The sequence below is a fragment of the Mobula birostris genome, chromosome 7 (genome assembly GCF_030028105.1).
Source record: "Mobula birostris isolate sMobBir1 chromosome 7, sMobBir1.hap1, whole genome shotgun sequence".
Classification (NCBI taxonomy): Eukaryota; Metazoa; Chordata; class Chondrichthyes; order Myliobatiformes; family Myliobatidae; genus Mobula; species Mobula birostris.
This window is the reverse complement of record NC_092376.1, coordinates 77,130,376-77,158,156: the sequence shown is the minus strand read 5'-3', so window position 1 is coordinate 77,158,156 and position 27,781 is coordinate 77,130,376. Positions and strand designations below refer to the sequence as shown.

At 39.2% G+C, this 27,781-nt stretch overlaps 1 protein-coding gene across 1 annotated transcript in view; it reads left to right on the top strand.

Annotated features, from left to right (window-relative positions):
- LOC140200933 (matrix metalloproteinase-20-like) overlaps positions 1–27,781 on the top strand; it is a 40,655-nt gene that overhangs the window by 2,262 nt on the left and 10,612 nt on the right. Inside the window, exons 2-9 of the mRNA XM_072264579.1 lie at positions 5,181–5,251; positions 5,388–5,626; positions 5,712–5,860; positions 14,450–14,575; positions 15,945–16,106; positions 26,495–26,615; positions 26,720–26,853; positions 27,181–27,320. Coding sequence (XP_072120680.1) covers positions 5,181–5,251; positions 5,388–5,626; positions 5,712–5,860; positions 14,450–14,575; positions 15,945–16,106; positions 26,495–26,615; positions 26,720–26,853; positions 27,181–27,320 — 1,142 coding nt within the window. The remainder of the gene's footprint in view (positions 1–5,180; positions 5,252–5,387; positions 5,627–5,711; positions 5,861–14,449; positions 14,576–15,944; positions 16,107–26,494; positions 26,616–26,719; positions 26,854–27,180; positions 27,321–27,781) is intronic.

The window sequence follows — 27,781 nt, the reverse complement described above, 5'->3', positions numbered from 1 at the left end:
ATTTTATTTATTTATTATTTATTTAGAGATAGAGTATGGTAACAGGCTCTTCCAGCCCAATGAGCCCATGCCACCCAATTACACCCATGTGACCAATTAACTAACTAACCTGCATGTCTTTGGAATGTGGGAGAAACCGAAGTACCTGCAGGAACCCCACGCGGTCCCAGGGAGAATTTACAATCTCCTTACAGACATTGGCAGCAATGGAACCCGGGTTGCTGGCATTGTGAAGTGTTGCATTAATTGCTATGCCACCATGCTGCCCCTTAACACAGAAAACTGAGAACTAGAATCAACTTAGTAGAGCTAAGAACTAAAGATGGACAGAAAACATAATGGGAATTGTGATAATCTACAAAGTTCTGATTAAGCCTGTTGAGGATAAGTTTACAGATTGTACAGATGATTTTCTGGTTCAGTTTATTGTGGTTCTAAGAATGAACCTGGCTAAACTTTTAGATCTGGTGCTGTGTAAAGAGGAAGGGTTAACTGATCTGGTGTTTGAGGATCTTGTAGTGATTGAATATTACAGAGTTTCATATAACGAATTAAGGAATTTAGTTCAGCCTGATAGCAGAGTCGTAAATCTGAATAGTGCAAACTACAAAGGCATGAGGCATTGCTGTTGTAGATCCGGATGTTAAAATGAAGTTATTGGAGTAAACCAGTGGCTAACTTTAAAAGCATTAAAACATAGATCATAACAGGTAGTTGTTTATGATCAAAACAATCCAACTGAAAAAGTAGTCAAGCTGTGGCTATCATGAAAAGATCAAAGACAATTGTTTCTAATGCAGCCACAAATGGAGGAAGTAATTCACAGGAAAGGGAGAGTTGCTTAAGGAGCAGATCTGTGAGAGCTATAACACATAATTATAAGAGCTCTGAGAAAAAGAAAATGAAAAGGAAAAGATTAGGTAAAGTTTGTGTGTATCCTTTGCAGACAGAGGAGGAATTATATTGTTGAATGGACGTACGTGGCAAAAAAATGTCTGTCTGTCTTCATGGTAAAAGGCATAGAAAATATTCCAGAGAAAGGGGAGATCTGTCCATCTATAGTGAGGAACTTGAAGAAAACAGCATAGATGTGACAGAAAGTTAATGAATCCCCTGGATCTAATATCCTCTATCTTATAAAATCCTTGGATATAGGATGCTCTGGCAATGCCATTCAAAATTCTGGACATTCTAGGATGATTCCCAGATTGCAAAGTAACAAATGTAATCCCACTGACTAAGAAAGGAGAGAAAGAGAACATGTAGATCACCTGGTCTTACATCAACAGGAGGGGGATTTTGGAGTCCATTATCAAAGAAATGGTAGCAGGAATTTTGAAAATTAGGATTGGGCAGAGTTAACGTTGATTAATAAAAGGGAAATCAGACATGTTGGAATTATTTGCAGTTGTATTTAGCAGGATAAAGTACACCAGCAGATGTGGTGTGTTCTGTTTTCAGAAGGCCTTTGATAAAGTGATATAGAAGAAATTATTAAACTATATATAAAATTATAAATTATTTAGGTATAAATTATGAACTTAAATTCTAAATATAAATTGAAAGCAAATAACTATTGAACAAAACGAGAGTATCTGCTATTGAGTAACATACTGCCATAGATTGAATGGTTACAACAATGAGTACAAATAAAGATGTTATTTTGAAATTGAATTGCTATGACGTTTGTCGTGCTGTAGAGATCAGTTCTGTGCTTCCAGCTGTTCACAATTTATATCGATGACTTGGACGAGGGATTGAAGTGAAATATACCCTAGTCTGTAGCTGATACAAAGAATGGACATTGAAAGGAGGCAGGGAAGCTTCCGAGAGATATAGACAGAACAAGTGAATAAACAAATTAATAGCATCAAAAATAAAACTTGGAAAATGTGAGACCAAAGCTTACGCAGACTGCTGACTTGAAAAGTTGGTTGTCCTTTTGCCTCCATTGATGACGTCTGCTCCACCTAGTCCAACCGCCTGTATGATTTTTGCTAATAGTAACTAGTCTCGTCCTAATTAAAGATATTACTTCAAGTATTTCTCAATCCTCTGATACCAAACCTTTCTTAAAAGCATGAGTAAGCAGTTATAATTGTGCCTCTGCTATTTTTTTCTCTTTTGTTTGCAGGGATGTAATTTGTTCAGAGCATATTTTCTTTTTACCTGCTTTGAATTTCATTAGTTAATTTAAAACTTCTCCTTGTTTTCATTTTAAACGTCATTTCTAAGCTCATCTCCTGTTATCACAATCACCTGATCTGTCGTCAGGTTAACTGATGAAACAAAATAATAGTTCTGCTATTTGACTAACACCGAGTGTAATTTTACCTGCCCGTTACTTATGCTTCCTATTCCCTATTCAGCTTTTGATTCATTTTATTCATATGCTTTTATATTTTATCTCTTTTATTGTCCATGGACTCTCATTGTCCAGCTTTTTAATGTTATTTATAAACTTAAGACCATTTACACCTACAGCATGGGAAAATTTGGAAGGAGCTGTTACGCTGCATTACTGTATATGTCTGACTCATACAAAGACATTAATATTAAAATTCTGAGAACATTTTTCTCTAACTTTAGATTTTATGTTTTCTGCATAGTTAGATCCAGTAAGACAAACTAAAAAAAAATATGAACTGATAAATGTATACCCTTTTCCAGTGTCAAAAATCAGCAACTTTTAAGAATGGTCATTCATATAAAATGCCTATAAATGCACAGAAATAAGAGTAGGAGGCCAGGAAGTATGTCAACACCATGTAACCTCAAGCAGTCCAGGTGTTTTACTTTGCAAACACGAGGAGTTCTGCAGATGCTGGAAATTCAAGCAACACACATCAAAGTTGCTGGTGAATGCAGCATCTCTAGGAAGAGGTACAGTCGACGCTTCGGGCCGTCCTGACGAAGGGTCTCGGCCCGAAACATCGACTGTACCTCTTCCTAGAGATGCTGCTTGGCCTGCTGCGTTGCAGGTGTTTTACTTTTTAACCCATTTGTCTGCAATTTGGGATGAAATGTAAAGCTTCAGACAATGACTTTAAGGTTGTGGTTACAAGGTAGTTATAGTATGGAGTGGTTGGGGAATCTGAAAGACACTTTAGTTAGACCATCCTTAGATCTTCTCCTTTGGTAGTTTACCAGCAAAGAAATTGAGTGGTGTTGCAACTTGTTAAGGGCTGGCGGCAATCTATTGAATGCGAGGTGAACCTTTTCATTGGGAGCAGTGAAGAACAGTTCTGTAGATTTGCAGTCACCATGGCTTTCAGTTTTTTCTCTTGTGCTTGGTGGAGGCATAGTTGGAGCTCAGGAAGGATGTCATTGCTCAAGCAACAAAAGGATATACAGCAAATCGGTGAAAAGGCACTGAGGATGAGGTCATAACATCTTTGGAATCAGAGATATAATGTTCTCACCAGCAGTCCAAAGATAGTTGCTCCCTTTCTGATCCGTATATCAATTATTCTACTATTGCCTCATAACTTTCAATCTTCCATTTTCTGCTGCTCCAGATACTCCTTACCTGAGAATTCCATGTAGAAGATTATGACTATGTTTGAATCAATCAGAGTATTTATTTCTATCACATACTCTGGTTCCGGTGCAGGTCGATAGGAGTAGACAGTTTAAATGGTTTGGTATGGACTAGATGGGCTGAAGGGCCTGTTTCGGTGCTGTACTTTTCTATGAGTCTATGACACATTCATTCATAGAAAATGAATGAAATGTCCTACTATTGTTAAATATTTGTCACATTATTGACCTCTGTGCTGCTAGAGTGAGAAACAAGAGTTAACATTTCATGTTAGTGACCTTCCATTGGAACTGAAATGTCAGCTGTGTTTCTCTCTCCATGGATGCTGCCTGGCCTGCTGGGTACTTTTGGCAGTTTCTGTTTTTAGATCTGATTCCACTGAATGGGTGGATGAACTCAAACTTCAGTTTATTTGACTGTTTTACTTTTCAAATGCAATGTGAAAACAATTTATAATTAAACAGGCTTCCACAGTCCAGTGAGGAAAATCTTGCATTAACTTTCGTTATAAAACTACTTTTTATTAGGTTGAAAATTATGATTCACATCAGTAAAATGCTGAAAAAAATACAGAAGTAATTGAGTTACATAACCTTGATACAGGTACAAATTAGGAAGTTTCAAACCTCAAGTGAGACTTGAAGGCAATTTTTGATTTCATGGTCTGTGTGGTAACCTGATGAAGCAGATTGTCTGCCTTTTCTAGTGTCTACCCAGATTACATTCCATTGGTTACCATGCAGACAGAGCAATTGAGAATTGGTCCCTAGGTACTGTATAAAGATTTAGTTCTATTACAATTATACACTCCAGTCAAAAACTCTTCATGTTTTGCCAATTAACTCTTATAAACAGAAAGTTAATGCCCTCCAGCTGAATGTTGTCAGATTATTCCTTCGTAGAACACTACTGAGACTGTGGAAATACCAATTTGTGGTAAGATTCTAGAAACGTAGGCCATTTCACACATCATGGTATCACCTTTTGGTGAAGGTGGACATTGATGATAAAATTCACCGTCATCTTCAATTCAAACAAGTGAAGGAAGTGCACTTGGTATTGAGGGCCATGTGTGTGTGCTTACTTCAGTATTATTTTGTTTGCACTGACTGACTGAAACAATTGAGAACAGCAGTTCATCAGTCTCCAAATTTTCATATTGCATTCATCTAGTATTGAAGTACATGTTCTATGTTATCCTTTCTATGCATGTGAATGAGCCTCGCCTGGGTACTTTGCATTCAAATGACAGCAGTACTGTTTTTGCATTACCATGTATCACAAATGTTAGTCACTTTGCCTCTAAAAAGATATCTCAGAACATGTGAATAATCCAAGACATCCCTAATTACCATTTCTGTCAGATATCTGCCAGAGGCAGCAATCAGAATAATTGCATGTCAGCTTGGGTTTGTACTTTTTTAATGAACAATTATTACTACATCATTTTCTTGCCAATAAAAACGTAATCCATTAATGTTGTCTTTCATTGGTAAGAATTAAACCATAATGATGACAATTGAACAATTAACTGCAGAAAAGATTTCAAGTAGCTTTAAGAGGTTGTTCTTTCCTTAAGAAGCAGTTGTGGAGATGAAGTGTCTTTCTTTGTCAGTAAATTTTCTTTTTGCGAATACAGTTTTATCTTTGCCTGTTTATCCTCATGATGAAGAGAATGAAATCACTCCAAGTGATTTATACTATGCACAGGTTTGAGATGTTTATCAATGAAGTTCAAGCATGCTTAAATTACTAAGTTGGATATCATGGTAATTTTTCCTTTACTTGTAATAACAGGATAATTTTATGTGCTAGCTTTGGTCTTAACTTTCATTCTTTCAAACAGAAATATATTAAGCAGTTCTTCACATTAGAAGATGGTTCTGAAAGCCTCATTCAAAGTGAAGGCTCCCTTCCAAAAAAAATTAAAGAGGTGCAGGAATTCTATGGACTGCGGGTAACAGGAAAACTGGATCGTGCAACGATTGAATTAATGACAGAGCCTCGATGTGGAGTTCCTGATCTTGCTTCATATAGCCTCTATCCTGGGAAACCTCGATGGAATAAAGCATTCGTCACATATAGGTGAAGAATTCTCGTTTTGTATTGATTACTGTTTTAGTTCAAAAATCCAAGTACAATGACATAACACATGTTTTTCTTCCTAAAGTGTGGTGAACTACATACCTCAACTAAGCGTCTTTGAAATAGAATATGCCATATGGAGGGCTGTGAATATTTGGCAAAAAGTAATCCCACTGAATCTTGTCAGAGTCTTCAATACTGAAGCTGATATCATGATTTCATTCGAAACACGTGGTATGTTACTGCTTTTAAATTTGTATACTGTTGACAAGAGAATAGCTTATCAAATATTTTACAGATTACTTATTTTCTTTAAATTTACTCACAATAATTCCGCTGTTTAGTAGAATAAAACAGAAATTATGGAAATACCTCAGCAGGTTAGGCAAATCTATAGAAATACAAAGAGTTTTAAGATTTCAGGTTTATAACTATCAACATTGTTTTATAGACAAAATTTAAATAAAACTATATTCTTATAAATATACATATATATAATTATATAAATATAATTCTTATAATTAACATCATATATGCTTATTCAGCGCTTGAGTTGAATTTAATATGTTGTTGCTTTAGAGGTAACTTGAGGAACTTATGGAATAATGCTGCTGGAGAGGGTAACAATGGAATGGAATAACAGGAAAATCTCCAATGAACAGTACAATTGTCTAAAACGTAGCACATAGCAGTGTTTCCACAGATTTTCAAAGAATTGGAACTGTAACATTAACTATTGGCTATAAAGTAAAAATATGTGATAATGAAATAATTAAGGTTTATTAAAGATATATTACCACCTATGTAAAATAGCATATCACATTTAACATATCCACAGTATCTTATCCAATTTATGTGGTTGTCACTTAATGTGCAGGGATTTGTCATGCTTGTCATATAACTATCAGATGTAATATGCAACATTTTTAATTCAAATGCCAAATGCATTTTTTAAGTGTGGCCATTTCACTCTCACTTAAAGTAATAACATGCCAGGAGAAAATGACAGTAATCTTTGGCTAACCACCAATAGATTGATAGATTTTCCAGTGATCCTGGCTGACAACTATCTTCTGAAAAAAATCACAGACACAAAGTCACATGATGCCATATCTTTAATCATTTCTGTTAGACTATAATATATTTTTTGTGCTTTCTCAGTTTTATTTCTTTAAGTTCTTTGTAAATTTTAATGTTAATGTTGATAATGTAACACTCTGTACAAGTGTTTTTTGCCGTTCTAAAGGATAGAAAAACCAAACACATATTGTCTATAGCACATACTGATTTCCTGATATGTATTCACTGGTTTAAAAAGAATATATGTTAGAAGTCGGTCTTACCCAACTTTCAAGGAAAGCTCTGAAACATCAGCATCCTTGATGACTCAAGATCACCCTAGATCTGCTACTTAGGTTGACCCCAGAAGCAACAGAAAGCAGAACCTTGAGGGCTTGGGTTGCTGCCTGTGCCATGCACTAGTGAGGGTAAGAATAGGTTGATTTGGCAGTTGAGTGCATGGCTGAAGAACTGGTGCAAGGGGCAAGGCTTCAGATTTGAGGATTATTAGAATCTCTTCTGGAGAAAGAGCGATGGGTTACACCTGAACTCATAGGGAACCCATGTCCTTGCTGGGAGGTTTGCTAGACATGTTGTGGAGGATTTAAGCTAGGTTGGCAGGTGGATAGGGAACCAAAATGATAGGTCAAATGTTGGAGTAATTAGTGTAAAGGTAGATTCAATGTGTAGAGAGACTATGAGGCAGTGGATGGGGCATAGATACTGTCAGTTGGATGGGTTGAGATGTGTCTACTTTACATGTGAGAAGCATCAGAAAGAAAGTTGATGGACATAAAGCATGGATCAGAATGTGGAAGTATGACATTGGTGCCACTACAGAGACTTGGTTGTCACAAGAGCAGGAATAGCTGCTGGTTTCTGGAGTTTAGGTGTTTCAAAAGGGACAGCAAGACAGGTGAAAAGAGGTGGAGAAGTGGCATTGCTAATCAAGGGTAGTATCACAGTTGCAGAAAGGGAGGGCATTGTGGAGTGATTGTCTACTGAGTCAGTGTATATAGAAGTCAGAAACAGGAAGGGAGTGATCATTCTATTGGAAGCATTCTATAGGCATCCCCATAACAATAGACACACCGAGCAACAGATTGGGAGGCAGATTTTGGGGGAAGGTTCAAAAATAACAGTGTTGTTTTCAAGGGTGACTTCAGCTCCCTAATATTGATTGGTGTCTCTTTAGTGCAAAAGGTTTTAATGGGGCAGAACTTGTTTGGTCTATCCAGGAAGTATTCGTGACACAATATGTGGACAGGCCAGCTGAAAAAGAGGACATACTGGATACTAGGGAATGAACATGGTCAGGTGACAGATCTCTCAGTGGGTGAGCATTTTGGAGACAGTGATCACAACTTTAGCATAGCCTTGGGTAGGAATAGGAGCAGCCGGTATAAGAACATATTTAATTGGGGGAAGGCGAATTATGATACAAATAGTCAGGAACATGGGAGAGTAAATTGGGAACAGATGTTCTCAGGGAAATATACAAGGGAAGTGTGGAGGTTGTTTAGGGAGCACTTGAAAGGTGTTCTAGATCGGTTTGCCCTTCTGAGGCAAGGAAAATGATAGGGTGAAGAAACCATGGTTGACAAGAGACATATAACATCTAGTCAAGAGAAAGAAGGAAGCGTACTTAAGGTTTAGGAAGCAATGATCAGACAGGGCTCTAGAGAGTTACAAGGTAGCCAGAAAGGAGCTTAAAAAAGAAATTAGTAGAGTTAGATGGGAATATGAGAAGTCCTTGGTGAGTAGGATTAAGAGAAAACCCAAGGCATTCTACATGTACATGAACAGGACGATGACTCACCAGCTTTATAAAAATCACCTCCACTATCTCTTGCTTTGTGCATCAGTTTCTTGATAATTCCTACCAACTTCTCAACTAATCCATTGGACTGAGGGAAAAAACGGACTGGATGTTGTATGAACAAAGCCCCATTCATGAGCAAGATGTCTCATACATTCACCACTGAATTGTGGACCATTGTCCGTGAAAACTTCATCAGGTACACCAGGTCTAGAAAAAACTGATTTCATGCATGTAATTACGTTCTCTGTTGTTGTTCTGCTCAAACCACACACTTCAGGATACAATAAGTAGAAATCTGTTATTAATAGATAATCTTTATTGTCAGTTACAAAAAGATCAATGCCTACCTTCTGATAAGGTCTCTGAGGATTAGGATGTAGATGCAGTGGCTCCTTAGGGTTGCTAGGTTGGTATTTAAGGTATATTTAACAAGAAGACACCGATTCTGCAATTTCTTGATTCATCCTGGGCCAAAACATCACTTTCTGCACCCTTCTCTTACATTTTCCAATACCTAGGTGGCCTTCATGAATTTTCCCAAACATTTTTTTTCGAAGACTTTTAGGAATCACAATTCTGCTACCTTTGTACAATATCCCATCCACAACAGAAAGTTCTGATCTGTGGTTCCAATATTCTTGTACTTCTGAGGTACAGTCATGCCTATTATCTGGCCTTCCATCCATCACCATTTGTATAACCTGACTGAGAATTTTGTCCTTCTCTGTCTCAAGTCGCAGCAGTTCCAACTTTTTGGGAGCAACAGGTACAGTTTCTATGAAACTGTATCAATAAATACTTGAACATCAATAACATTCCTTTTTGTTGTCGGATCCACAGCTCTGGAAAGTGTGTCAGCCGTGTACATGAATTTTCCAGGTGTGTATGACACATTCAACGCATATCTTTGCAATTTGATCATTATTCGCTGAATTCGCAAAGGACAGTCGCTTAAAGGTTTGTGAAACAATGCAATCAAAGGCTTATGATCGGTTTCAACATCAATAGATTGTCCTGACACAAACTGATGAAATCTCTCACAAGCAAACATAATGCTGAACAACTCTTTTTCAATTTGGGCATACCTTGTTTCTGGATCAGATAATGAACGAGAAGCATATGCCACTGGTAGCCACTCATGATCATGTTTCTGGAGTAATACTGCCCCTAAGCCTGCTTGAGATGCATCACATGAGATTTTGATGGGTTTCTCAGCATCATAGAATTTCAACACAGGTTCATTGGTGAGCACTTCCTTGAGATTTTGCCATGCCTTCTCCTGTTTATGATTCCAGCTCCATTCGTTTTTCTTTTCTGTTAGCTGCCTCAATAGAGCAAGCTGCTCTGAAAGATTGGGTATGAACTTTCCCATGTAGTTGATCATTCCCATAAACCTTTGAACATCCTTTTTACATTGCGGTCTTGGCATGTTCTCAATAGCAAAAACCTTCAATGGATCAGGATGCACACCCTCTTTGCTGATGATGTCACCCACAAAGGTAAGTTCAGTCACTCCTAGATGACGTTTGTCTTTATTCAGCTTCAGGTTTGCATTGCGTGTTGCCTCTAAGACTTGTCTAAGTCTGGCGTCATGCTCTTGTTTAGATGATCCCCAAATAATAATATCATCCTTGGAGGTATCTACACCCTCAATGTGCTCATAGAGCATGTGAATGGTTTATGGTACACTTCAGGAGCTGATGCAATTCCAAACGGAAACCTAAGAAAATGGTATCTGGCAAAAGGAGTGTTAAAGGTACACAACTTTGAACTCAGTTCATCTAGTTTAAGTTGCCAAAATCCAGAGGATGCATCTAATTTATTAAAGTACTTTGCATTAGCAAACTGTGACATAATTTCTTCACAAGTAGGCAATTTGAAATGATCTCTTTTAATGCCTTGATTCAAGGCTCTTGGATCTAAGCAAATCCTCAGTTTTCCATTTTTCTTATCAATAATAACAAGCGAATTGACCCATTCAGTCAGCTCATCAATTTTTTTGTATGACTCCTAACAGTTCCATTCTGTCAAGCTCTGTTTTCAGTTGATCACGTAATGCAAAAGGTGCTTTTCTACATGGATGTACTATGGGTGGCACTGTGTTGTCAATTTTAATTGTGTGCTCTCCTGGAAGACAACCAAGCCCTTTGAACAAGTCCTCATACTCTTTCATCAAGTCACTGTATTCTGACTCTGCATCACTGTCCAGGACTAATACTCTTTTCACCAAATTCAGTTGCTCACAGGCAGATAAACCCAATATTGACTGTACATTTTTGGCACTACCACAAATGAAAGTATGTGCTCAATATTTTTATGTGATTCTTTTGCCACACATGTTCCTTTAAACGGAATGTCTGCACCTGAATACACAATCACTTTTATATTTGTCTGATGTAACTTTGGTCTTGGCTTTAATACGTTAAAGTCAGATTCTGCAAGAACATTTACTTGTGCTCCAGTATCCAATTTAAACAGAATAATGTTGTGGTTCACTTGCAATGGAATAGTCCAACCATTCTTACTTTGTTTGTTTCCACATAGCACATCCATATAAAACTCCCCACATTCATTTTCAAGCACTGCATTTACATGTTTTATTTCCTTTCTGCTTCTGCAACAGTGTGAAAAATGATTACTCTTACCACAGTTGTTGCACATTTTCCGATACGCTGGACACTTTTTAGGTCGGTGCTCCCGCCCACAGTAATCACAAAGCTTTTTTCTTTCAGATGACGCCTTGTTCTCTGTCAGTTCCATTGTTGTTTTATTATTTTTTCTATGTTTGCGCACAGCGTGTATGTTGCAGTTCTCAATAAAAAGCTCTTTAGCCTGTGACATCACAGTCTCAGAAGCTTTGCAGAGTGCCACAGCTTTTTCCAATTCAAATCTTGTTCTAACAGTCTTTCTCTCAGACCATTATCCAGAATGCCGCAAACTATTCTGTCTTTCATGAGAGAGTCTGTAAGCTCTGCAAACTCGCATCTTTTACTGTGGTTTCTCAATTCCATAACAAATTGATCAATCGTTTGACCAGGTCTCTGCCGACATTTGAAAAATCTATAGCGCTCATACGTCACATTAAGCTTCGGTATACAAAATGCGTCAAATTTGTCGATTATCGCTTTTAGATTCAAATTATCTCCATTTTCAAAAGTAAAATGGTCATATACCTCAATTGTGTCATCCCTTATTACGTGGAGGAGGATCGCTACTTTTGTTTTTTCTGTTTTATTTTCTGCTCCAATTGCTGATAAATAAATTTCAAAACGCTGTTTAAATCTTTTCAAGTTTTCAGTTATGTTTCCAGTCAGCTGAAGCGTTGATGGAGGTTGCAAAACTCCCATTTTTAAAGCTGTTAGCAAACAACAAAAAAGTTAGCGCTCTTTTTTCGATTATGTTTGCTTCTCCCGTGTTAGCCAAACGAATTATTCTTCCAGACTGACTTCTGACACCATGTTCTGTTCTTTACACGTACCATGGGTTATAAGAACAAACCATATTCTGGAAGAATTAAAACTAGAACATTTATTTACAACAGCAAACAGCAAGCACGTCTTTAACATACAGTTTCTAGATCATTCTGTCATTTCTGCTCATGCTCCCGACTCAGTCCAATCACGTTCTTACACGTGACACGTGATATCACCACAGCTAGTGTGAGAAACATAATTTTATGGTGATTGGAAGGAAGCACGGGAGAGTGTAAGAGGTAGGGTCTATACACAGAGAATAGTAAGTGTATGGAACACACTGTTAGGGTTTGGTGGTAGAGACAGATACATTATGGACATTTAAGAGACTCTTAAATAAGCATATGGATGTTAGAAAAACTGAGAGCTATGTAGGAGGGAGTGGTTAAGTTGATCTCGAGTAGGTTAAAAGATCAGCACGATAGCATGGATTGAAAGGCCTATATTGTGCTATACTGTTCTATGTTCTAAACAGTGGAGTTAGATGTAATTTGAATGTGCAATGTGTATATTTATTTAGGAATAGAATCTCTCAAAAGATGCTAGGAGATGAACTTTCTGTGGGCCTCCTCTGCTTTTTCTCCATTATTTCTAGTAATCAATCTATGGAATCTTGAGCTTAAAAAACATTTCGAGCGCAACCTACGTAAAATACAGAAAGAACTCAGTAGGTCAGGAAGCACCTATGGGGGGAAATAAACTGTCGGCGTTTTGGGCCGAGACCCTTCATCAGAACTGGAAATAAAGAGGGCAAAAGCCAAAATAAAAGGGTAGGGAGAGGAGCACAAACTTTAAGGTAAGAAGTGAATGCAAGTGAGAGGAGGAAGGCAGGAGGGAGGGGAAAGGCAGGAGGATGGGAGAGGGGAGAGAATGGTATAATGTGAGAAGCTGGGTGGAATTAGGTATTGGAGGCAAAGGGCAGAAGAAAAAAGTATCTGATATGAAAGGACAGTGGACTGTGGAATAATGGGAAGGAGGTGGGGAGACACAGAGAGGAATGTGAGAGTGTTGTACAGGTCATGAGGGTGAGGGTGGGGAATGAGAAGGGATCAAAGAGATAAGAGAAAATAAAGGCAGAGGGTAAGAGGGGACAAAAGGATTGGTTACTGAAAGTTAATGCTATCAAGTGGAAGCCTACCAAGATGGAATATGAGATGTTGTTCTTCCATCTTCCATCTGGCCTCAGCATGGAAAACATTGCAATATGTGGCACACTGCATAAATATTTCTACATAGATTCTTCAGGGTTGCCAGCAATTTGTAAGATTATGCTGAATTTGTGGAATTTTGCTTTCAAAGAGAAATAAACTGGACCGAATTTGACTAAATATCTAATTTGACTCAGTATGTTTTACATTTGATAGGAGCTAAATTTTGGTAAAAGTATTAAGAATTTTTCTTTTTGTTTACTTGTAAGTCAATCCAATGATGTTTTAGAATCTGTGTTATTAAACAATGGGCCTTCAGATCTGAAAATGCCGTTTTAAAATACCAACACAATTTGGAAAATATAAAATGATGTTATCAATTACAGAAACACTCAATTACACAGCAAGAAGGTTCTATTTCCTGTAAATTACAGAGCAGGCTTAAAGAAAAACAAATAACTGACAATTTTGATAACCCCTTTAAACTGTATTGACTCATTTCAATGTACAAGTCATCACCAGGGTACAAATAACAGAACTAATTCTCTCTCTCTCTCTCTCTCTCTCTCTCTCTCTCTCTCTCTCTACTTTTACCAATTGTTCTTTCTCATCAGCCTTGTGTGCGTTTTGACCCGATCTCCTTACTATACTGTAGAGATTTGATAACCACATCAAGTGATTTTTATGTATTTTCCAATTTATGGACAAAATTAACTTAAGGATATCTGTAAAAATCGAACCCGTTTACTAACAACGATGGCCTGTATTGATTTGACCAAATCCTCTGTAAGATCTTCCAGGATCGAAAAATCATGTTTTGAGCGCTAGAGAAACCCCATTAGTATTAGTATTGTCAGAAATGATTAAACTTTTCTCATACATTCCCAGAAATGTCAGTATTTCTGGAAATCTCAAAAGAAAGATATAATTGGCACTGCTGGACCTTTTAGATCTATCAGTGATTAGACATTTCCATCATAATCTCATTTTGGTGATGCATGAGTTATTGATTATCAAATGCTGGTTCTTCTACATTAGTAATCCCACTTGAAAGGAAAATTAGGTGGGTCTGGTTCTAGCTACACAGAGAATATGTACATTACATGAAATTGAAGCTGCACTTTCATATTTAGAACTCTGTTGGCAGAATTGTGCTCATACTGAATTGTACACTGGCACCAGGAAGGAAACTTAGAAATTATTTGACTACAATGGTTGATAAATCGCTGAAGAAAAGCAACTTCTAGGTCCCCGAAGGTTTCTAACTGCAGTTAACTTGAAAATTTTGCCTTTTTTGTTCATTTCACTTATTTGTTACTAGTTCATGGTGACAATTTTCCATTTGATGGTCGTGGAGGGACTTTGGCTCATGCATTTTCACCAGGAAAAGGGATTGGCGGGGATATACACTTTGATTGGGAAGAAAATTGGACATGGAGGCGCAATGGTAAGGAACAATGAAAGTAAGTGAAATACACGACTTATGGTGAGGGTTAACCACATGGGAGTTTGAACACTGGCACAATATTAATTGGCCCAATTGACTTTGTTAATATATTTGCTTTTTAAGGTAATACATTTCCCGCATGAACAACAAATAGATGTTATTGTAAGAACTGATAACTACAAAGAGTAGTTGAACTGATCAGCTCAGATGGAATTAAGATGAATTGAGATAAATGCTTAAGTAAGGAAGAACTAAACATGTTCACAGGATTAGATTGACAGGAGCAAACACAGTATAAAAACTGATGTGAATTTGTGATGTCAAATATCCTGTTTCTATAATGTAAAAGCTGTGCAAGAAAATACCACACAAATATCAAACACTGGTCTTGATTAGTATTTAGTTTCCATAACATTGAGTTGATTGGATTTATTTCATTCAATTTGAAATGGCAGAGACGATCTGAGTTAATCTCAGATTTTTTTTCTTCAACAATTACAATTTTCCTAAAATAATAAGATTATATAGATTATTGTATGCTAACTGATAAACTTATTCTTCCATTTAACTAAATGGTTATAAAATAAATTGTTCAAGAATTAGTTTTTATCTTTATGAATTCAGCCTTACAAAGAGCATTCTAATTATTTTCTAAAGTAGCTAAGAAATTGTAGCTGCCATACTTGAATATGTCAGTCATGTCATAGAACACTACACTAATAATTAAACCTTTCAGTCTATCTAGTTCAAGTCAAACTATTAATCTGCCTAGTCCCATCGATCTGCACCAGGACCATAGCCTTCCATACCCCTCCCATCAATGTACTTCTCCAAATTTCTCTTAAGTATTGAATTTGAACCTGAATCCATCAATTCTGCAGGCAGCTCATTCCACACTCTCACCACTTTCTGAGTGAAGAAGTTCTCCCTCATGTTCCCCTTAAACATTTCACCTTTCACCCTTAACCCATGACTTCTAATTCTAGCCTCACCCAACCTCAGTAGAAAAAGCCTGCTTGCATTTACCCTATCTATACCTCTCAAAATTTTATATAGCTCTATCAAATCTTCCCTCATTCACCTACACTCCAATGAATAAAGTCCTAACCTATTCAACCTTTCCCTATAACTCAGGTCCTTAGGTCCTGGCAACACCCTTGTAAATTTTCTCTGCACTCTTTCAATCTTATTGACATCCTCCTGCAGGTGGGCACACAATACTTCAGATTAGGCCTCACCGACATCCTATACAACTTCAACATAACATCTCAACTCTTATACTCAGTACTTCAACTTATGAAGGCCAATGTTCCAATGTTCTCTTGTTACAACGCTATCTCAGTGACAATATTAACTATTTTCTTTGCAGGTGCCAACTTATTTCATGTTGCAACACATGAATTTGGTCATGCACTGGGTCTTGCTCATTCCGGATATCGATCTGCTGTGATGTATCCAACATATTACAAAAGACCTTCAAACAGATTCTTTCTTTCTTTTGATGATATTAGAGCAATACATGCTCTCTATGGTAGGACCCATATTTTTTATTTGAAGAAAAGGTATATTATTTGCTGAATGAGTATTTTTTCAAAGATATAGAATAGATTCTCCAATCATTAAAGCCTAACTTTTGAGTAATGATTAAGTGCAGCTAATAGGGAAACAGGATGCACATCTAATATAGTAAATAGTCTTTTAAAAAATTATCTGATTATGGAATTATAAGATTTATCTTTCCAGGAAGACTATATGTTTCTGTATTTATGGAAAGATGGACTTAAGTTAATGACCATAACATCTTGATGTAATAGACTCCATTTTTAACCAGGGTTATGAGAAAGAACACTTAGATTGAAAGGAGAAATTATCTAAGAGCAACATTTATTCTTTCTTTATTGGATTCTTTTTGAGTGAACTGCTTAGTTGAATCTAAAACTCTGCAGTAATATTCTTTTTATGAAATCATACAAGAGACCGGTTCAAGAGTCTGATAACAACTGAGTTGGAATCAGAATCAGAATCAAGTTTAATATTATTGGCAAATGTTGTGGAATTTGTTGTTTTGTGAGTAGCAGTACAGTACAATACATAATTGTCGTAAGCTGTAAGTTACAATAAGAAATACACTATATATAAAAATCAAAGTAAATAAGTAGTGCAAAAAAGAGCAAAAATAAAGATAAAAATAGTGAGATGGTGTTCATGGTTCATTGTCATCAGTTTCTGACTGGACAGAGGGGAAAAAGCTGCTCCTGGAATGCTGAGTGTGTGCCTTCAGGCTCCTGTACCTCCTCCTTGATGATAGTAATGAGAAGAGGGCATGTCCTATGTGATGGGGGTCCTGAATGATAGATGCTGCCTTTTTGAATCATTGCCATTTGAAGGAGTTGTGGATTCTGGGGAGGCTGGTGCCTATAATGGAGCTGGCTGAGTTTAAAACTTTCTGTACCTTTAGTCGATGAAGTGCAGTGGCCCCTCCATACCGAATGGTGATGCAACCAGTTAGGATGCTTTCCACAGTACATCTGTAGAAATTTGCAAGCGAGTTTGGTGACGTACTATGTCTCCTCAAACCTTTAATGAAATATAGCCACTGTCTTGCTTTCTTTGTAATTGCATCAATGTCCTGGACCCAGGATAGATTTTCAGAGATGTTAAACACGCATCCATGAGGTGCACCGGTGTTGATTGTCAACAAGGAGGAGATGCTATTTCTGATCAGCACTGACTGTGGTTTCCCAATGAGAAAGTCAAGGGTCAAATTGCAGAGGGAGATACAGAGGCCCACGTTTTGGAGCATGTTGATTAGAGCTCACAGTATGATGGTGTTGAACGCTGAGCTGAAATCAATAAACAGCAGCCTGACATAGGTAATGCTATTGTGCAGGTGATCCAAGGCCGAGTAGAGAGTAGATATTATATATCTGCTGTAGACCTTCTGTAGCATTAGACAAATTGCAGTGAGCCCAGGTACTTTCTTTGGGAGAAGTTGATTCTGTCAATGACTGACCTGTCAAAGCACGTCATCACAGTAAGTGTGAGTGTAACTGGGTGAGCCATTGAGGCAGCTCACGCTGCTCTTCTTGAGCATTGGCATGACTATCGTCCTCTTGAAACAAGTCGGAACTTCCAACTGCAAAAGCGAGAGACTGAAGATGTCCTTGAACACTCCTGCTAGTTGGTTGGGACAAGTTTTCAGTGCCTACCGAGTACACCATCAGGGCTTGATGTGTTGAGAGGTTTCACCCTCTTGAAAGATGTTCAGAAGTTGGCCTCCAAGAGAGAGATCAGAGGGTCACCAGATGTTGCACGAATTCACACAGGAGTAGTTTTAATCTCACTTTCAAAGTGTGCTTAGGAGGTGTTGAGCTCATCTGGGAGTGAACCATCAGAGCTATTCATGATGTTAGGTTTTGCCTTGTAGGAAGTAACTGCCTGAAAACCTTGCCAGGACTGACGTGCATCCAATTCCATCTCCAACTTCAAATGAAATTGTTTTTTGGCTCTTAAAATAAACTTCTATAGGTTGTACCTGGATTTCTTGTACAGTTATGGATCACTAGTCTTGAATGCCACAGATCTAGCCCTCAGCAGATAACAAATCTCCTGGTTCATCGATGGCTTTTGATTTGGGTATACCTGTTATGTTCTTAAAGACACGCATTCATGACTTGATGAAGTCGATGATGTCTATGGCGTATTCTTTTAGATTTGAAGATGAATCCCTGAATATTGTCCAGTCCACCAATTCAATATAGTACTGTAAGCACTCCCTTGGTCATTCCTTCTTGGTCCTCACTACTAGTGCTGTGGTCTTTTGTCTCTGCCTTTAAAACAGGAGTAGAAGTACAGCCAGGTGATCGGACATTCCAAAGTGTGGGCGAGGGATGACACAGTAAATATTCTTGGTGGTGGTATAACAGTAGTCAATTGGTCAAGTGTGTTGGATCTTCTGGTTCACAGGTGATATGTTGGTGAAAAAGAAACATAGAAACATAGAAAACCTACAGCACGACACAGGCCCTTCAGCCCACAAAGCTGTGCTGAACATGACCCTACCTTAGAAATTACCTAGGGTTACCCATAGGCCTCTATTTTTCTGAGCTCCATGTACCTGTCCAGGAGTCTCTTAAAAGACCCTATCGTCTCCACCTCCACCACCATCACTGGCAGCCCATTCCATGCACTCACCATCCTCTGCATCTTTTTTAAAAACAACTTACACCTGACATCTCCTCTGTACCTACTTCCAAGCACAATAAATCCCCCATAATAACAGGGGAGGCATCAGGGTGCATTGTTTGATGGCTGTTTTATCACAGTGCTCAGCTCCTCCAGTGCCTGCCTGATGTTGGCCAGAGGTGGAATGTACACTGCTACCAGGATGACAGTGCAAAACTCCAGTGGCAGATAAAATAGATGACACTTGACTGGTAGATATTTCAGGTTGGAAGAGTGCTCATATTATGATAGCATTTTACATTGAACTTAAATATAATAATCTTAAGTATAAAAGTATTGTTTTGAAATATAAACAGAATCAGTTATGTAGGAAGGTGGATTAAGAAATTTCATCATTCTGAGTAAAAAATTAAAGACTCCATGGAAAAGTACCCTTCCCAATGCTAACTAAGTGTAAACTTTAAATAAAATCTAATTGTAAAAAGGCAAAAATACATTAAAATAAACAGCAAGAAATGCAAAAATAATTCTGTAAGAATGTCAAGTTACAATAGAGTAGTGAAAACAACAGTAGATTCTTTCAGGATAAGAAAAATTATTCATAACAATATAGACCTGGATGAGATATTCTACAATGCTTACAGTGGACAAAAGAAAGGCATAATTTAAAGAATGTGGAAGGGTCTAATATACCAATCCTCCCAGAGAAGATGGCTGCAGAGATAATAGATGCATTGCTTAAAATCTTCCTCAATTACCTAGTTTCTGGACTTTTGAATTTCTGTATTTTTAAAAAGTTTTTAATAGAAATTGCTCCTTTATAGCTTCATTCCAAGGAATTTTTAATTGCATTGCTGTATCAGGGATGGCTATCAGTCTTAAATATGGTCTCCTGGTTCTGATTACTTCCCCAGAATCTCCAGGTGTTGTACTTTGGAGGACAAACCGGGGTAGAATTTACACAGTGAACAGTAAGGCACTGAGGAATGTGATCTGGGAATACAGATCCATAATTCCATGAAAGTGGCATCACAGGTAGGTAGGGACGTAAAGAGAGCTTTTGGCACATTAGCCTTCATAAATCAATGTTCTGTGTACAGGAGTTGGAATGTGATGATGAAATTGTATAAAATGATGTTGATGCCTAATTGGAGAGTTGTGTACAGTTTTAGTCACCTACCTACAGGAACGGTATCAATAAGATTGAAAGAGTCTAGAGAGAATTTGGACTTAAGACCTGAATTATAGGGAAAGGATGAACAGGTTAGGAATTTATTCCCTAGAGTGCAGGAGAATGAGATGAAATTTGATAGAGCCAAGCAAAAATATGGGTGGTACAGATAAGGTAAATGCAAGCATGCTTTGTCCACTGATGCTAGGAGAGACGAGTACTAAAGGTCATAGGGTAAGAGTGTTACATACCCCGTAACTGGGTTGCCAAACCAGCAGAAATGGACAACTTAGTTGGAGTCTGGATTACTGGAACTAAGAAAGTTTTATTAAAGAAATAAGTAACACAGTACTCTAATCGTAAGGATATAAATGCAACAGGTTAGCAATGATAAAACACACATGTACACAGAACTAGGATAATAGGAATCAATCAAGCTCTATCGCAGTCTAGGGGTAAAATGATCAGTCTCAAGTGACGCAGAGTTCAGTTCAGCTGAGTACAGTTCGCAGTAATCGCTGTTGTGCCGTTGGAGAGAGGGAGAGCGAATGCCAATTTCGATTCAACAGACCTTTGATGTTCCCCACAGTTAGCTTTCAGGCGAGCCCTTTAACTGTCTTCGGAGGTCACCGACTGTGACCCCTCCGTTCCGGATACAGTCGTTCTTCCACAGTGAACCCAGCACCCAGGCAAGGGCAGACACACACACCAGGTTCCCGCCGATCGTAACTTTTCACTCTGTGCATCTATGGTCGGTCCCGCAACCAGACCTCCAAACTCCCACCAACTTGTGGGGGCACACCACTTTTCCAGGGTCCCGTTATCTCGTGATCTTATGGTGTCTGTCGTGCCTTAGTGAACCTGTTTCTTTTATCCCCCTGCTGGGGTATCGCCTATCCATCAAATATCAAACAGTTCAGGTTCAAAGCAACTGGTCTGTCAATACTCGGAACTGTGTCTCTTTTCATTAATCCCTCTCTTCTCTGATTAACATTTTGAACGCTTCTCCCTTTGTCTCTCTTATCTCTCTCATCAGCATCAATCTTCTGATAACTTGGTTTTTCATCACAAGAGTAAAACATGAAATATTTAAGGAAGCACGAGGGAAAACTTCTTCACTCAGAGGATGGTAAGAGTGTAAAATGAGTTGCCAGTGCAAGTGGTGGATTTCAACATTTAAGAAAAAAATTAGGTCAGTACATGGATGGGAGGGTTAAGGAGGGCTATGGTCCAGGTGCAGGTGTCATAACGGGGTGATGGAAGCGGACCCAAATGCAAGGCATAGACACTGAAGTACTAGGAACTGGACTATGTTTATTAAGAATGCTAATGAAGCCAAGGAGCGAGGACAAAATGATAACATGAAGGTAGACAAAGAATGACAAACCGGAGAACCTGAACTTGGACTTGGGACCTAAACTGGACAGGGAACTCAGGTCATGACTCAGGACTTGGTACCTGGGTCTAGACTTGGCTCTTGACCAGAACTCGGACTTGGCTTGGACTGGACTCAGACTGGAATTTGACTCTTGACTTGGACTTGGAACTGGACTCTCGACTTGGACTTGGAACTTCACTCTTGACTTAGACTTGGGACTTAACTCTTGACCTGGACTTGGGACTTGACTCACGCCTTGGACTATGGACTTGACTCTTGACTTGGACTGGGAACTTGACTCTTGACTTGGAACTTGGCTCATGCCTTGGACTTGGGACTCGACTCTCGACAAGGACTTGGAACAGACTTGACTTAGACACTGGGCACAGAACACTGAGCCGGGGCTCCTCCTTGGACACAGGACATAGAGCTGGGACTCTTCTTAGACACAGGACATGGAACACTGAGACCGATTCCTCACTCAAGGTAGCAGCAAACAGCTGGACATACCCAGCGGAGGAGAGAACATGGAGAGAAAAAACCACACAACGATAGACTGTTCTTTATCTTGACACGAAAAGGCTCCAAGCAGCAGCAAGCCCTAGACATGGCCCAGGAACTACAGACAGCGGATCTAGTCTCACTTCAGTGGGTTAACTTTACGGACCCACTCCAGCGAGGTTACTGACGAGGACGGTCCAGTGAGGAATCACTGGATCCCAGAGCTACTTATGTTGCCAGCCCGAAATGAGAATCAGGTGTCTCAATTAAGGCGCCCAATGGAACAAGGGAAAAAAGGAATAGCCGGAATACGGAATCCACAAACCGGACCATGGACCAGAATGGGGACTTCACAGACTGGACTGTGACAGTAACACCCCCCACCCCCCTGCCATGGCAACCTCCTGGAGATTCAACAGGCGGGTGGGGTGTAGGGGTTTCAACAAGAGGGAGCCCTGGATGACGAGAGTTTAACGACAGTGTCTGTGTCGTTGGATCCATGTTTGACTGGGCTGTTCTGTCATAATGGGGCAATGGAAGCAGACCCAAATGCAAGACACAGACAATGAAGTACTAGGAACTGGACTATGTTTATTATGAATGCTAATGAAGCCAAGGAGCAAGGACAAAATGATAACACGATGGTAGACGAAGAGTGACAAACCAGAAAACCTGGATTTGGACTTGGGACTTGAACTTCACAGGGAGCTCAGGTCATGACTCAGGACTTGGGTCTTGGCAGGGACTTGGTACCTGGGTCTAGATTTGGCTCTTGACTAGAACTAGGACTTGGCTTAGACTGGATTCAGACTTGACTTGGAACTTGATTCTTGACTTGGACTTGGGACTTGGCTCTTGACTTGGACTGGGTACTTGACTCTCAACTTGCACTTGGAACAGACTTGACGTAGACACAGGACACAAAACACTGAGCCAGGGCTCCTCCTTAGACACGGGACATAGAGCCGGGAATCTTCTTAGACACAGGACATGGAACACTGAGCCGGGGCTCCTCCTTGGACACAGGACGTAGAGGCGGGACTCTTCTTAGACACAGGACACTGAACACTGAGACCGTTCTCCAGTCAGGGAGGGAGGGAGGGGGAGGAAACATTGACTCAGACTATGAGAGGCCTGCATTGGGCAATTTCATGCCTTACAAGGCGCATATTGGAGGTCTATGTGGAGCGCCACTCCTCGCACAGACTAGAGTAATGTGTGATTAAGTGCCTTGTTCAAGGGCACAAACACACTGCCACAGCTGAGACTCAAACTAGTGACCTTGAGGTAACTAGACGAACGCCTTAACCACTGGCCACATGCCCAACACGTTCTCCAGTCAGGGTAGCAGCAAATGGCCGGACCTATCCAGCAGAAGAGACAACACTGAGAGACAAATCCACACAACGTTAGACTGTTCTTTACCTTGACATGAAAAGGCTCCAAGTAGCGGCAAGCCCTAGACGTGGCCCAGGAACTACAGACAGCGTCTCCAGTCTCACTACGGAGGGTTAACTTGACGGACGAGGTTACTAGCGAGGTTACAGATGAGGTTACTGCTGAGGATGGTCCAGCGAGAAATCACGGGACCCCAGAGCTATTTATGTTGCTAGCCCGAAATGAGAATCAGTTGCCTCAATTAAGGCACCCAATGGAACAAGGGAGAAAGGCAATAGCTGGAACACGGAATCCACGGACTGGACTGTGAACCGGAATGCGGACTTCACGGACCGGACCGTGAGAGCAGGTTGATGGGACCAGGCAGAATATCTATATGGGCCAAAGAGCCTGTTTCTGTGCTGTAGTACCCTATGACTGGATAAGAAAATGCAATCAAAGAGATCAAAGCTCAGAAAGTGGGAGATATTCACATTTGCCTTTAAAGCACAGGCAGACATTTTGGATGATTGAGAAAAAGGATACATGCAGATCAAGGCATCAGACTTAGCTAAAAGCTCATGATCTATTGGGTAGCAATGACTTTTCTTATATGCTCCAGAGATGTGAACTACCTACAGCAGGCATCTCAAGGTGCTGAAGATATCAAAACTGTTCTTTCCACAAAATCATCTATATTCACCAGAAGGATAAGTGAACCAATGTCAATGAACTCTCACAGGCCAACATCATGGGCATTAGGCTCCTAGTTACATTCAGTCTGGTGTATTGAGTAGACTATACTGTTCACATATCCAACAGCAGACTCCTAGAACATACAACTTACTCTAAGCTCTGCCACTAGAAAATAATGCCATATGAAATGATTCATGAAGGTGCTCCTATTGACTCCTGAATCTCTAGCCCATGACTGCTCAAAGTGGAGAGGAGCATCTGGGTTCAAATTTCAAATTTCAAAGTATATTTATTATCAAGGTATGTATTCACTTTACAACCTTCTGATTTGTCTTCTAACAGGCAGCCACGAAACAAAGAAACCCAAAAGAGCGCATAAACAAAAAATGACCATTGAATACGGAATGTGGAGAGAGAAAAAAAACAAATCATGGCAACAATAACAATGTGATTTAGTTCAGAATAATATTGTTCTGAACTAAAGGCCGCAAAGAGAGTCTGAGACTCATAGTTCAGTGCAGAGCCAAGTAAACTTATCAGAGCATAAGTCTGAGTCTACCTATTGAGAATACACAGAAACCCTGTGTAAATGGTGAAAGAAGTGAATTACAGTACATAACTGGCCAGCTATCCTGTCAGCACCTACTGCCACATCTATGGAAGAATCTGTAGTTCCTACACTGACCTCATCACCTCAGATCCCACAAAGCTGGAGTGAAAGTCAAAGAAAGTCCTTAAAGCCAAGAAAATGCCCAAGGGGAAAGAGAAGACGAACATTGTTTGGGTGGCAAAGGAATTACCCCACAACAAGCTGGAGGAACTCAGCAGGTCGGGCAGCATCCGTGGAAACGATCAGTCAATGTTTCGGGCCGGAACCCTTCATGAGACTGCTGAAGGGTTCTGGCCCGAAACGTCGACTGATGGTTTCCACGGATGCTGCCCGACCTGCTGAGTTCATCCAGCTTGTGGGCGTTGCTTTGATCCCAGCATCCGCAGAGTATTTTGTGTAAAGGAATTACTCTGCTCTTCTTTGAGATTTATTCTTTTCATAACTGTCTAAGGAGAGAAATCAGTTCTTCAACTCCACAGAATCAGAATTAGGTTTATTATCATTGACATATCATGAAATTTGTTGTTTTGAGACAGGAATAAAATGAAATAACTAAAAATTACTATACTGTAAATAGCGGTAGGAATATATTTTTAAAATATAAATGGTATAAAAAGCAAGTAAAATAGTGAGGTAAATCCAGAGTAACACAGACAAAATTCTGAAGGAACTCAGCAGGGCAGGCAGTGTCTATGGAAATGAATAGACGGTCGATGATTTAGGACAAGACCCTTCATCAAAGCTGGAAGGGAAGAGGGAAGAAGCCAGAAGAAGGTGGAGGGAGGGAAGGAGTACAAGCTGATAGGTGATAGGAGAAGCCAGGTGAGGGGGGAGGTAGGAGGATGATGGAGGGGGAGAGAGGAGAAAGTGAGTAACTGGGAGAGATAGGTTGAAAAGGTAAGAGACTGAAAAAGAAGGCATCTTATAAGAGAGGAGAGTGAGAAAGGGAAGGAGGAGGGTACCTGCAGGAAGTGACAGGCGGGTGAGAAGAAGTGAAGGGGTAAGAGGGGAACCAGAATGGGGAATAGGAAAAGAGAGAATGGGGAGAAGGGTGAAATATTGAGTGGAGTTCGTGGTATCATCTTCTGTTCAGAAATCTAATGACTGAAGGGAAGAAGCTGTTCCTAAATTGTTGAGTATGCATCTTCAGGTTCCTATACATCCTCCCTGATGGTTATATTGAAAAGAGGGCATGTCCTTGGTGGTGATGGTCTTTCATGGTTAATGTTTCCTCCTTGAGGCATTGAAAATATCCTTGATGGTGGGGAAGCTAGTGTCCATGATGGAGCTGCCCAAGTCTACATCTCTCTGTAGCTCTTTCCGATCCTGTGCATTGGCATCTCCGTACCAGGCAGTGATGCAACTAGCCAGAATGCTCTCCACAGTACACCTGCAGAAATGTGCACGAGTCTTTAGTCACTCTATTTAGTCAGTCTGACAGACTGGCACTCTCTCACAACTTCACTGAAATGTCTCAGGTTACCCAAAATCATGAAATTGGTGCTGAAGCTATGATCTTCTGAAACCAAGCACGAGGTCTTCATTGAGCAAAGGATCCCATTGGTCTTACCGCTGTTGCTCTACTTACTTCCTTCCAAAATTACTTCGTTAATAATGAAAGTTTTTCTAAATCTTAGAGTGGAATGTAAGTTCCAGACTCCAATGAGTATTTCCCAAACAAAAAGTATTTTCCATGTCTGAAATTTATCCATGATTCTAGATGTCTCTGAAAATATTATAGAACACAGAAAGTTGGACCAATACTATTCATTTTCTTCCTGGCTTCTGGTCACTAAATACAAAATTAAAAGAAATATGTCAATGTATGCAATGAGAATGTGCAGTATATTGTCAGCAAACATATTTATACATTCTAAACATCAGCTCAACAAACAATATAAATGTATATGCACTTTTGCTCAATCATGTCACCTTTTCAATATGGTCTTATAGTAATATTACTACTTCCTTCTTTCCGAAACACTTGTTTTTCTCTTTCAGGAACCATACAAATGTCTCACCAAGAATCTGCACAGCTGCAGATGCAAGATACATGTGATCCTTCTATATCATTTGATGCTGTCACCAAGGCTTATGGAAATATCTTTCTCTTCAAAAATGGGTAAAGTTTTTCCAGCTTATGTATTCATTGTGATTTAAATGAGTACTCAAACAACATTTTAACCTAAACAGTTAAAAGCCGTTTCTTTTATGATTATTGATTAGTTCCCTTTGGCATAAAGATCTACATACTGCAGATATCAAGGTTCGCTCCATCCGAGATATTTGGTTAGATCTGCCATCGAACATCGATGCAGCTTGTGAAATTCCTGGAGATGACATTATTTATTTTTTCAAAGGTGAGACTTTTGCTGCATATTAGAGACTAATTTATGTTGCAATGGGTTAGCATTAAAATTGATTAAGGTAATAACCAGGGGATATTATGAAAGAATTCCTTTTTGTTCATGACATTTGATCCCTTTGAATGGAAGAATTGGCAATCATTATTGTGGTTCATCTGAACAAATCCCAAGGTAAAAAAAACATACTTTATTCTCAGTAAAATATAACTTCAGTAGGGGTGTAAAATGATTGCTGATTAATTAGATGTCTGTTAAGCACCTCACTTGTTTTTTTCTTCCATCAAATTCTTAATGCAATTTATATATTTTTTTCACTTGCAGGATCAAAGTTCTGGACCTACACACATAACAACCTCAGTCACAAATCATCTCAGTCTATTTACTTATTTGGACTTCCGCCATATGTGAAACAAATTGATGCAGCACTATTTATGCAACAAACAAAGAAAATATTTTTCTTTGTAGGAAAAATGTATTGGAGGCATGTATTTTCCATTTTGTTTCATTTGCCCATCTAGATTCTAGTCTTTATTTGCCAATAGTACGGCAGCCATCAATATCCTAGCGCATACCCATTTTTATGCCATGGACCAATACAGTAAGCAAGGAGTCCACGGACCCCAGGTTGGGAACTCCTGAACTAAAGGAAGTAAGTCTAAGGTGAGAAGGGAAAGACCTAATAGGAACTTGAGAGGCAACCATTTGCACCAAGGGTGGTGTGTATGTGGAATGAGCTACCAAGGGAAACGATTGAGGCAGGTACAATAACCATTTTAGTGGTCCATAGGGCCCATATAACTAAGGACAAGTTGTCTCGTTTTTATTTAGAAACATCTCCGTATAGTGATAAAAGTATAATGGAGAAGCATCACCCATTCATATGTTTTGGAAATATTCAAGTCTTGGAAAATATTGGAAAGAA